Source organism: Mya arenaria, chromosome 5 (genome assembly GCF_026914265.1).
Source record: "Mya arenaria isolate MELC-2E11 chromosome 5, ASM2691426v1".
Lineage (NCBI taxonomy): Eukaryota > Metazoa > Mollusca > Bivalvia > Myida > Myidae > Mya > Mya arenaria.
The window spans coordinates 80,748,604-80,762,052 of NC_069126.1; the positions used below are offsets into that span (position 1 = coordinate 80,748,604).

The 13,449-nt window shown below is 34.7% G+C and overlaps 1 protein-coding gene across 3 annotated transcripts in view; it reads right to left on the bottom strand.

Moving 5' to 3' along the window:
- Positions 1-13,449, bottom strand: part of LOC128234602 (proto-oncogene tyrosine-protein kinase receptor Ret-like) — a 42,175-nt gene that overhangs the window by 18,595 nt on the left and 10,131 nt on the right. Inside the window, exons 6-10 of one of the 3 annotated variants that reach the window (XM_052948916.1) lie at positions 11,938-12,115; positions 9,400-9,545; positions 7,810-7,935; positions 3,460-3,474; positions 1,094-1,123 (exon numbers count right to left, since the gene is read on the bottom strand). In XM_052948916.1, coding sequence (XP_052804876.1) covers positions 1,094-1,123; positions 3,460-3,474; positions 7,810-7,935; positions 9,400-9,545; positions 11,938-12,115 — 495 coding nt within the window. The remainder of the gene's footprint in view (positions 1-1,093; positions 1,124-3,459; positions 3,475-7,809; positions 7,936-9,399; positions 9,546-11,937; positions 12,116-13,449) is intronic. The other 2 variants (XM_052948917.1, XM_052948919.1) reach the window with 2 other exon arrangements.

The following is a 13,449-nucleotide window of genomic DNA, read 5'->3' on the forward strand; positions in this document are numbered from 1 at the left end:
TCCGACAAAAAAACAAAACAAATTGTGAGGCCAAACATATACTGTTTAATACTCTTAAATAATTAAAAAAAATAGCCATTTGAAACAAGACTCTTCCAATAAGTACTTTTCTATAACACAGTTACATTTATTTAACGATCGAAGTATTTGCCAGTTATTTTGGACACATTTTGTATCATGCAGTTTCTTTTTTCCAGTAGTTTATATCGTAAATGACTTTATTGCATGCTAACATGGAATACCCAAGGCGATATGATTACGTCATAAGACTGTGCTAGATAAATAATACGATTATAGTGTACTTTATTTATATAATGTGTAATGCTGTGTGTTATATAATACAGTTGAACCCCGTTGGCTCGAACTCGCTTGGCTCGATATATGTGTTGGCTCGAACAAGATGAAAAAGGACCGATTTATTAAAACTGAAGGTAAACAATCCCGTTTGGCTCGATGTTTTCGAGGCACGATGTATTTGTGTCGGTCCCTGGGAGATCGAGCATTCGGAGTTCGACTGTAATAACATTTTCTTACATGCTGCATCCCTTAATTCAATTACTTTTTTTTGACACACTTATCAAAATGTATGTTAATGCCAAACAAATGTAACAGACTGCAAAAATTGTTATGTGCTCCTGCCGGGGTTCGAACCACGACATCTCGCTCTGCTGGCGGACACTACCGCGTCGCTATAAAAGCTAGCTCTATAGCTAGACATCAAAAGTGCCGCTATATACACAACAAAGACACGGTTACACAAAGTTCAAGAAAATGGATTAAAGATTTCTATATCAAAATAACAAAGAAGTAGGACGAAAAGATTTTATACTATTGTTTTTATGAGAAATATTAAACTCTGCAACTACATGTTTCACATACATGATTCTTATAATAAGAGTTATTTCTTGCTACATATTAACATAATCCCATGTTTGTTATATATTCGACCATGCAAAGCAAACAAAACAACATAGCAAGGTGCGGCTAATACGAAACAGAAAAGGGAAAACATTACCGTTCTGGAGATGAGAAAAGATATTTGAATAAGTGAACGATGTGCGTATAATGTTAAAATAAAAATCCGTAATCATACCATCGTCCTCTTCGTCCGATTCGGATCGCCCTGACAAACCATGATTACATTACATACGCATTTAGTGTGCTAAATTTTTATGTCGCAACATTAAAGCTGCACTCTCAGAGATTGACCATTTTAACAACTTTTTTTTTATTTTTTGTCTTGGAAAGAACAATTTTTTGCGTAAATATCTGCAAACCAATGATATAAGATTGCTAACAAAAAATCAGATCGTAGATTTTCATATTTCCGATCGAAATTAATGTTTTGTGACTCAAACCGTTATTAACGGTTTAAGAAAAAAGCATAAAACATCATTTTTGTACTTAAATATAAAAATCTGCGATCTGATTTTTTGTCAGCAGTCTTAAATAACTGGTTTCTGTAGATTTTCGCAAAAATTGGCTCGTTCCAAGACAAAAAATAAAATAGCTGTCAAAACGTTCCATCTGTGAGAGTGCAGCTTAAAACAATTTTAAGATTATAACCTACATTTTCAGCCAATATAATCTCTTAAATTGCTTTATATATCGGATTAACTAAATATACATAATAACGATAATGCACCAGTCAAATGTAACCACGGCCCCTCGAGGTCCAGAGAATAGCGGGGACTTTGACTTTCGTTCCAGCCAAGTCCGGGTAAAATCCCCGCTCTGCGGGGACGAACTGATGGATAAATCCTCGCCAAATTCCCCTGCACCCCAGGGACCCTAAGTAAGACACATTCCCCGCTATATTTGGCGCGTATACAAAACCACCGCATTCACATGGCACTGCGGGGCCATCGGGAGGGTAAAAACACGGCCCATTTCCCCGGCTATCCCCGGTATACCCCCGGACCTTGGGGGCAGTGGTTACAATTGACTGGGGCATAATTTGTCAGTGTCAACTTGTTCTACAAAATATAGTCAGCGATCCAACGTTCTAGGCGAAATTAGACATGTTAAATTCTTTTTGGTACACAAGAGAGGTCATATATACTAAACATTGCCTTACTGCACGACCACGCTCTTATGCACGAGACCACGGCAAACCACTCTGTATGTATAAAATAATTTGAACTAGAATTCGAGTATAATGATATAATGTTTCCCTTATATGAATAACACATATATGCATTACATTATTATTATTACAATTATTATTATTATTATTATTATTATTATTATTATTATTATTATTATTATTACTATTAATATCATTATTTTATTATTATTTTTATTATTAAGTGTTCGAAATTATATTTTGCACAACGGGATAGCAGTTATTTTCGAATCTGCCTTAAATGAAGTTTTATATATATGTATTCAGCTGTTTTTATTTCAATCAGTTACATTAGTAGATATAAAAAGTGACTTGGTCAGTAGACAACATATAATCTCAAACACTAAGCTGGTTAAAGGTTGCGACGCTCCAGGCCAATTTATTTATGTAAATGTATACAAAAAATATTTAACCATCTATACGTTGTTTGTAATGTCAACAAATATCTCATTATCTTCCTCAAGTAAATTAAGAATGATTTTGATGCAAATGAACAACCATCGCCGTTTGTTAAGTAGACGTGAAATAGAAAAGAAGACCTGAAACGTAATAATCTTTGTATCGACAGTCGATGCACAGTCGATAAGAGAAAACTAAGGCAATATTTGTATTTTTTGTTGGACGACTGACAACAATTGTTAACTATGATTATCCACATATATTTGAAGGGAATGAACTCATACGTTCGTGTCATATGACCTGTAAAGAATTAGTGACATTTAATCTTGCATAAAATAACTACGAATTTGTTGATAGGAGTGACCCCTTTGATACAGTTAAAGAAAATAAACTTTTATGTTAAATGTCACTATATTTTACAGGTCATATGACACTAAAGCACGTGTTCATTCCCTTCAAATTAATGTGTGATTATCAACAAGAAACTGCTGTTTCTGTATCCCTATTACATCGTAACGTATTCACTGCAAGCAGGGAACCAACCGCAAAATGTTTTTTGAACTCTGAATAAATCGATACCTTCAACAGTTTACTGTTTAATAATATAGAAAAAAGCATATTTTTTAACTTTCTTTTTATAATATTTTTGTGTCCAGTAAGTGAATGTTTGTGTAGAACTGTTTCCTATCTCAGAAGATTCTGGGGCAGATTCAGGATCGACATCTGAAGGGGCGTACTTGGGGGGAGAGGGCATTTCTTAGAAAGTATACATTCGAAGCCTTTTGTTATCCGTTACTTTAGTCAGCTTACACGAACATATGTGTATTATGTAATGAAATAGAAACTTTCATCCATCCGAGTTAGGTTTTGATAAAGCCAATTAATTGCGAACAAGCTTTGTTAAACTTCAGGTTTTAGTGGTGCTTAAATCTTACCTGGTGTCGTACTCTCTGTACAAAGTACAAAGTTTTAAATTTGTGAGCTCTTAAAAAATGGTCTTAAAAAATCATTTTTTGCGTTACTAAACAATTAATTCGGCAGCCGAGTTGCGCCCGTGTTATGCCGAATAAATAGTAAAATACAAATGACCAATTACTTGCAAAATGAAAAGAAACTTTCTTAGTGTGACCGCGAATGCCTCTACGCCTCTACGCTAGCCATTCCGCATGCGGCAGCTTCTAAATTACCTCTTATTATTATACAACCTACATTGACAGCCAATGAATCATTTAGTACAAGGCTTAATCATTAAGTATTTCAACTTTCACGGGTGTTTAAGGCCCGCCTACTGCCACCTATCCGATACACAATCTCTGCGTCAGACTTGGCGTTGACAGTGCGTCAGCCAATGAGGTTGTATTTTATGTCAGTTAGATGACCTGAATTAAAATCTAAACGATTAAGAAGGACTCGTTTGCTACGCTCACTCCTCCCAGTCTTAATCATTAAAATTTTAGTTCATGCCATCTAATTATACCATAGAACCAGTTGGTTGTTTGACTCAGAGGATTTCTAAATGATTAAATGTAAATCTTATCGGTGATCCAATCTGCGCGGAGGAATACGCGTGAACACTTATATGACTTATGTATGTCTGTTACACATTGCATGTATATATAATCTGTTTCGAAAACTTACACAAACAAGTATACAGCATTGTTAACATTATTACATTAAAATGCAATACATGAAATATAACTGAACGTGCCATTTTCCCCTAAAGTCACCCAAACGAATAAAATAAAAAAGTACAGACGTAGACAACAAAAATAATATAGCGCATGTCAACTCAACAGTAATACACATTTACATCTACAATTAAGGGTTGGCTAAAGGAGCAGAGACAGTATTCAGTCTAATAATTATTATCCTTATCCTTGGATATACATTCAGTCTATTGAACAGGGCTGGTATTTAATATTGGTCTTAATTGGATCCAAGAACGATATAGCTAATCGGATCACTTGTTTTAAAAGACTGACCAATTGAGTGAATAAAGTCAATGATGCATGACCCTATTAGTAAGATGAACTTAATTTGCATATTGAATAACACCCCACAGTTATTACTACAGTCCAATCACACCACTCATATTGATTCTACTCTTCAACTTAATTTAGATCTAAGTCGGGTTTTTTTAATACGGCCCAAGCCTCAATTTCTCGAAACTTCTTAAAGCTGCACTCTCACAGATTTAACGTTTTGACATTTTTTTATATTTTTTTGTTTTTAAACGAGCCAATTCATGCAAAATTGCATGGAATTCCTTAACAAAAATCAGACCGGTGAGTTCCATATTTAAGTTTAGAACTTGATGTTTAATGCATTTTTTTAACCGTTAGTAACGCTTTAAGACATAAATTAAGACATTCATTTTTATAGCGGAAATGTGAAACTCTGTGATCTGATCTTTTGTAAGCAGTCTTAAATCACTGGTTTGCAGATATTTACGCAAAAGTTTGCTCTTTCCAAGACAAAACATAAAACAGTTGTCAAAACGGTAAATCTGTGAGAGTGCAGCTATAAGACCCTTATATTAGCATTAAGCTTAGCTTACTATTTTGACTTTTTGGTGTAACTTTGGTATTAAGTTTTCTTTGTGATAATCACGATAAACGAATTATGTAGTAAAATCAAGATATAGCAAGAAAGTTGCGGATAATTTTAATAAGCTACTTAAGCATGTTATGCTTAAGAGTTTTCGAGAATTTGGGGCCAAGCCAATATCACTTACATACAACATAATCTTAACTTTAATAACTAAAACCGCGACAAGCAAAAATAGGACATATCGTGTTTCTGTTTTTTCAACAATCAGGTTATGGCATTTTACAAAATTTGTTGTGTTTTTTTTTTCACAAAAATAATGTTAAATTACACTTTAAAACATCCAAGAATATTTTCGTAAGGACCCCTGTCATTTTCAATACCACGAATCTATGACGCCAGAGCTTTGCTGACGTCATCTTTACTAGATACATTTCTGCTTGTCGCGTTTTAAATTTAGTCTACCACCACACAGTTGGTTTAATATGTTGGAGAACAACATTAAACAACAGGGTATGAAGGAATTTCGTGAAACAAAAAGACAAACTTTCTATTAGCAAACATATTATTTCTTAAACAATTATTGTTACGAATGACATCGTAATATATCTTGTTGTTCATACAATTCGTAAGAATATAACAATTACTCGTTGTTCAGACATTACGTCGATATAAAACAAATACTCGTTATACAGACATCACGTCGATATATAACAAATACTCGTTGTTCAGACATTACGTCAGAATACAACAAATACTCGTTGTTCAGCCATTACGTCAGAATACAACAAATACTCGTTGTGCAGTCATTACGTCAGAATACAACAAATACTCGTTATTAAACATTACATCGATAAACAACAAATACTGTTGTTCAGACATTACGTCAAAATACAACAAATACTCATTGTTCAGCCATTAGGTCAGAATACAACAAATACACGTTGTTCAGCCATGACGTCAGAATACAACACATTCTCGTTGTTCAGCCATTTCGTCAGAATACAACAAATACTCGTTGTTCAAACATAACGTCTGAATAAAAAAATGCTCGTTGTTCAGCAATTACGTCAGAATACAACAAATACTTGTTGTTTAGCCATTACGTCAGAATACAACAAATACTCGTTGTGCAGACATTACGTCAGAATATAACAAATACTCGTTGTTCAAACATTACGTCAGAATACAACATATACTCGTTGTGCAGTCATTACGTCAGAATATAACAAATACTCGTTGTTCAAACATTACGTCAGAATACAACAAATACTCGTTGTGCAGTCATTACGTCAGAATATAACAAATACTCGTTGTTCAAACATTACGTCATAAAACAACAAATACTCGTTGTTCAGACATTACGTCATAATACAGCAAATACTCGTTGTTCAGACATAACTTTAGAATAAAACAAATCTTGTTGTTTAAACATAACGTCAGTAATTAACAAATACAAATTTCATTCCTACAGTTTGCTAATAGATAGTCCAAATTTTTAAACAACAGAAAGTGAGCAACTAATTTATTCCGGGTGATTTTAAGCTAACCCACCAACCTGGAGGCTTTCGTCCTATGTATAAGATGTAAATTTTGGTTATTTGATAATATCAAAATCTTTTTTGGCCACCGACACAAAACAAATCAAGATGAACAAACAGAAAAATAAAAACACGAAACAATACAAGGTGTACTGTGAACATCAGAAACATATCAAACATATTGGACAGTCTTCACTGGGGTTCACACATATGTCAACACGGGTCAAAACCGATGTAAACAAACAAATACGTGACGTTGATTTCTAAATAACGTTTTTGACTGAAAAGTTATAAAAATAGCACTTAAACTATGTTGTTGTTTTCTGATCTACACGTGTAGAATATTTTACAATTGCTTGTATCTTAACGATGCAATTCTTGGCCGAATTTTCACGGCCCACACAGCGTGTCCTCATCGTTCTACAAAGTTCTATCAAAGTGAAATTTTGGCCAAGGATTGCATCGTTTAGAAGAAAAATATGAACTTTTTAAGGCTAAGAAATATTTTGATATCACTTTTGTCAAAAAAATGTCTTTAAAAATTAACGTCACTCACTTGTTTGTTTACATCGGTTTTGACCCGTGGTGACCCACGTAAAAATCCCCATTTGAAGTCACGTGATTCCCCACCCTATTGGCTAGTGACATTATAATCTATACATAGATCTTGAGCAACAGAATAAACATAAGGAAAAAATACAGTGTCGACACAATACTACAATCAATAGAAAATGTATCTTTAATTGTCACATATACATTTGTGAACGGTATAATTTGATATTATGTTTTTTTAAAACAATTGTCACATGTTATTATGAATTATTATTTTCACATTACTACAACATTTTAAGGCATAAGAAATAAACAATGTAAGGTTATGATTTCTTAAAAAAAACAATACTATCATATCTATGTTTAGTTATGTGCGAAGTGTATAAAAATAAAAACCCTTTGAAAGTAATACTCCATGTACGGAGAGGAAATTTGGACGGATTAGAAAAACAGATATACTACTACTAGAAAAGCACCATAGATAACTCGTATTTAAAAAGAAATAAAACCAAAATATAATAATTTAATCATTCTTTATGTCTTTCCATTGCAATATTCATTTTTTTTAAATTCAATAGAAAACATATTAGCATACTTATACTTAAACTGGTCACTAAAGTAAATATTTACTTATATGTATCTTACCATTTCCTTCTAGAACACACCCCGTGCCGATACCGACAGGGTTGGGACGAAATCCGGGCGTACACGAACATTGCCCTTTCATGTCACACTTCATATTTAGCCCACACGGCGGTTGACAGCGTTGCTCTGAAAGTGCACACACATAGAAATTGAAGCACCTGTAGTTTTGTATCTTAAAGACACTCTTATTTCAAATCAATACAAACACATGTCTAACAAACATTCATGTTGAGTGATAAACCTGTAACCACTTACTAAATAATGCATTTATGGAAGATATTTATTACTGATAACAAGATTGCAGCCGTGTATGTTATAGCTAAAAACGCACACAAATTAAATGACTGGCGAGCTAAGATTTACAGTGATCAACTATCCTCTCATAAGGTAGAAATACCGTGTTTTTCTACACCTTTCTTTCAAATTAAACTCAGTATACTTCATAAGGACTACTGTTTTCGAGATTTATTCATCCTCTTGGGTAAATAAAAGCAATTGTATCAATTGTGGTACATCTTATTTGGGAGTAAGCGTGCATTTTTAATATTAAAACTGTCCACACTTTGGCCTAAAACTACCTGCATGCCTTTTACGAACACGCAGGACACACTTACAGCAGAACGTGATATGCTACATGTTAGATTGATACCGAAGAACGTCTCCTTTTTTCAAATGCATTGATACTAGTACAGTAGAAACTGGGACCAGGGCTGGTATTCAATTTTAGTCTTAAATGGATGCAAGAACGATGTATCTAATCGGATTACTTGTTATTGATAACTGACCAATAGAATGAATGAAGTCAATGATGTATGACCACAAGATTTACTAATGTTGGGAAATTGAATACCACCAAAGGTCAGTAGCCAAAACCGTGTTTAGAGGCATCAGATTCATGGCCTAACAGACGCTTGTAACATTGTTTTGTAAAAATACAACACAGACAGGCATAAGCATTGTACTATCATTTATCGGTACATGATAGGGCTGCCGACTTGGAACAGTCAGTAAAACAGGGGACTCAGTGGATGTATAAATTGTTAAACTGTTTAAACTATATTACATAATTTTTTTCGATAAATCAATAAAATAATGAAAATAAGTATTTCAGATAGTATTATGTTTTATAGCACATGAACAGTGAGTTTTTCGTACATTAGGAAACTGACTTACAGCTGCAATTGAAAGTTTTGACAGCCTTTTTTATTTTAGTCCTGGAATTTGCAAATTTTTGCGATAATGTCTTGTAACCAATGTAACAATGATGATGACATCAGATTGTAGTTTTTCATATTTATTTTCGAAAATTGCAATTTTATGGCTCAAAGGTTACAAAGGCTTTAAGAAAAAAATAAAATTATCGGCAGTATTCAAAACAATTGAGATATGTTCTATTGTGAGTTACCTTATAAATGACTGTATCGAGCTTTGATACCAAAACCGGCTGATTCTGAGACAAAAACTCTAAAAAAGAGTCAAAACTGTCAATCTGTGAGAGTACAGCATTAAGATAGGACAAGACCTAAGATGTCTTATTAAGAACAGCATAGTACGATGTCTGAGGCAGACCAGAACATAACAAGTACTTACGTATTTGCATATTGATATATACGTATTGGTCCTTGATTTGGATTTTAATGCGTTTGTTGATTAGCCGATACACATATTTCCCGTTTATATCTATTGTTAGGGTCCAAGAAGTTAAAGGGGGTCCTGGCTCCATACCTACACTGCAACTGGAAACCAAAATGTTATAGTTTGCGTGTGTGCATTCGCCATTTACAGTCGAACCCCGTTGGCTCGAAATCGCTTGGCTCGAATTCTTCCTTGGCTCGAAATGGAAGTAATGAACCGATTTCTTTAAACTTAATGTAAGCATTCCTGCTTGGCTCGAATTTTCCAATGCTCGAGGTATTTTCGCTGGTCCCTGAGAGTTCGAGCCAGCGGGACTCGACTGTATTGTATCAGTTAGGTTCAATTAAAAAATCAAGTATCAAATATGAATGTTATAAAAGAAGCTCTTGAGAAATCATAAACACATTTAAGCAAGCCTATATTAAGGGCATTTTATTTCATTACCACTAAATCATATTTGTCATTACAAAAAAAACCGAGATATTATTTTATGAGTTTTTTTTATCTAACTCTTCCGAAAAGGATTACACTACCAAACTGTTTCTGTGAATTTTTTAAAACTCTTATTACTACAGTGGCACATAGGCGACATCCGCAACACTGTATATATATTGTGGCTTAAACTTAAACTGTGGCCACAACTTATTGATTCATAGCCACTACTCAGTAACCTGAGGTCACAACTTATTAAATCGTGGCCACAACTCAGTACTTTGAGGCCACAACTTATTAAATCGTGGCCACAACTCAGTACTTTGAGGCTACAACTAATAAAATCGTGGCCACAACTAAGTAACCTGAGGTCACAACTAATCAAATCGTTGCCATAACTTATTAAATCGTGGCCACAACTTAAAAAATCGTGGCCACAACTAAGTAACGTGATGCCACAACTTAATAAATCGAGGCCACAACTAAGTAACTTGATGCCACAAGTTAAAAATTGTGGCCACAACTAAGTAACGTGATGCCACAACTTAATAAATCGAGGCCACAACTAAGTAACTTGATGCCACAACTTAAAAATCGTGGCCACAACTAAGTAACGTGATGCCACAACTTAATAAATCGAGGCTACAACTAAGTAACGTGATGCCACAACTTAATAAATCGAGGCCACAACTAAGTAACTTGATGCCACAACTTACAAAATCGTGGCCACAACTAAGTAACGTGATGCCACAACTTAATAAATCGAGGCCACAACTAAGTAACTTGATGCCACAACTTAAAAATCGTGGCCACAACTAAGTAACGTGATGCCACAACTTAATAAATCGAGGCCACAACTAAGTAACATGATGCCACAACTTAATAAATCAAGGCCGCAACTAAGTAACTTGATGCCACAACTTAAAAAATCGAGGCCACAACTAAGTAACTTGATGCCACAACTTAAAAAATCGTGGCCACAACTAAGTAACGTGATGCCACAACTTAATAAATCGAGGCCACAACTAAGTAACTTGAGGCCACAACTCATTAAATTGTGTTCACAACACAGTAACTTGAGCCCACAACTTAGGAAATCGTGGCCACAGTTAACTAACTTGAGGCCACAACTAATTAAATCGTGGCCACAACACAGTAACTTGAGGCCACAACTTACGAAATCGTGGCCACAGTTAACTAACTTGAGGCCACAACTTATTAAATCGTGGTCACAATTCAGTAACTTGAGGCCACAACTTATTAAATCGTGGCCACAGCTAAGTAACTTGAGGCCACAACTCATTAAATCGTGGCCACAGCTAAGTAACTTGAGGCCACAACTTATTAAATCGTGGCCACAGCTAAGTAACTTGAGGCCACAACTCATTAAATCGTGGCCACAACTCAGTAACTTGAGGCCACAACTCATTAAATCGTGGCCACAACTCAGTAACTTGAGGCCACAACTTATTAAATCGTGGCCACAACTCAGTAACTTGAGGCCACAACTTATTAAATCGTGGCCACAACACAGTAACTTGAGGCCACAACTTATTAAATCGTGGCCACAACACATTTACTTGAGGCCACAACTTATTAAATCGTGGCCACAACTCAGTAACTTGAGGCCACAACTTATTAAATCGTGGCCACAACTCAGTAACTTGAGGCCACAACTTATTAAATCGTGGCCACAACTCAGCAACTTGAGGCCACAACTTATTAAATCGTGGCCACAACTCAGTAACTTGAGGCCACAACTTATTAAATCGTGGTCACAGCTCAGTAACTTGAGGCCACTACTTATTAAATCGTGGTCACAGCTGAGTAACTTGAGGCCACTACTTATTAAATCGTGGCCACAGCTAAGTAACTTGAGGCCACAACTTATTAAATCGTGGCCACAGCTAAGTAACTTGAGGCCACAACTTATTAAATCGTGGCCACAGCTAAGTAACTTGAGGCCACAACTTATTAAATCGTGGCCACAGCTAACTAAATTGATGCCAAAATATAAATAAAGAATTGTATGTCACCTCTGTGCCACCCTAAATTACTTACACATCGTTAGGTATTTTCTCAAATTTGACACTGCCAACGGTAGGTGACCACCACAAGCCGACATCAGCGTCTCTTTCAATAGCCGGATTGGCTTGGACAGTGCAAACAACTGTATCATCAACACCCTCAGTTAAAATCATATCCTGGTTATTCTGGCTATGGCAAATGATCGTCATTCCTGCAGTGTAAACAAAAAGGCTGAATACATTTATGTCATATTTTTTCATTATTTTGTTATTAGGCCATACCAAGTTGTTGTTTATTTTTAGCGTCTATCCTTAGTTCAAAACCCATCTAGCTATCCTGAAAAACGAGCCCGAGAAAAAACAAAAACCCATACTAATGAGTGATACCCTATAACAGAGTACAATATCAATACAGTTAATTGTATAAAGCTTGATTAAGATGTCCACATGATTGTCTTTTGGTCACTTTTCTCATTTCAGTGATTTCATTGGAACGTGGTTATTATTGGATAAATATTGGCCAATCAAAATAGTTGCGGCTTTCTAAACCAAAGAATTAACCAGTTTTGAACAATTAGCTGTAGAACCTCTTAAGTCCATTCTGGACCACTTTAAATGTTAGAAAGATTTCCACTGCACATGAGTTCAAATAAAACTTGTACTTAAGTGTGTTGATCATGGAATCACACAGAAAGCATTATTTTCTGATATCATTTTATCACGAATCCTTATACAAAGTATAAATCCTGTTGTTTACATTCGTGTTCTAGAGTCGGAAAGTTGAACAATAAAGAACTGCCTGTAGATTAACAGTGATTTTTTGGTGCACTTTAATGCCTTCTAAAGGCTGTTTCCCCTTTCAAAAAACTGTCCATTTTCCCCATTTTTAAAAAAAAAATTATTTCCCAATTTGATAAATGTGCATCACGTTAATGAATACAAAAACAATGAATTTCTTGAAATATAAACAAAATCTTACTCTTTTACAGTATAATGTATGAATAAAAAAGTTAAAACATGTAAATTTGCCATTATATTAGCTATTTTGGCCTGATTTTGTATTTTTTTCCCAAAGGTGATTTTTCCCCAATTTGCAGGGCACAGGCGGTAAAAATATTTCAAAAAAATCACTGATTATAAAGATACTGATAGTCATCGTTTAAACTTTCTATTCACACTTAAAGATGCACTCCCACAAATTGACAGTTTTGACATTTTTGTCTCAAATAAGATAACTCACACTAGAACATATCTCTGTTTGGTTTACTGTCGAAAATTTCATTTTTCTTAAAGCGTTAGTAACGCGTTTACCCGTAAAACATCAATTTCCAAACGTAAACATCAAAATTAGGATCTGCTCTATTGTCAGCAGTCTTATATCACTAGTTTCCAGACAGTTACGCAAAAATTGGCTCATTCCAAGATAAAAAAAATAAAAAAAAGATCTCAACACTTTCAATTTGTCAGTTTTAAAACCCTTTTCGAATAAAAGATTAAACAAGAGCGGGAAGAGTTCTTTCCCTTGCACTTATCGTAAAGTTGAGTT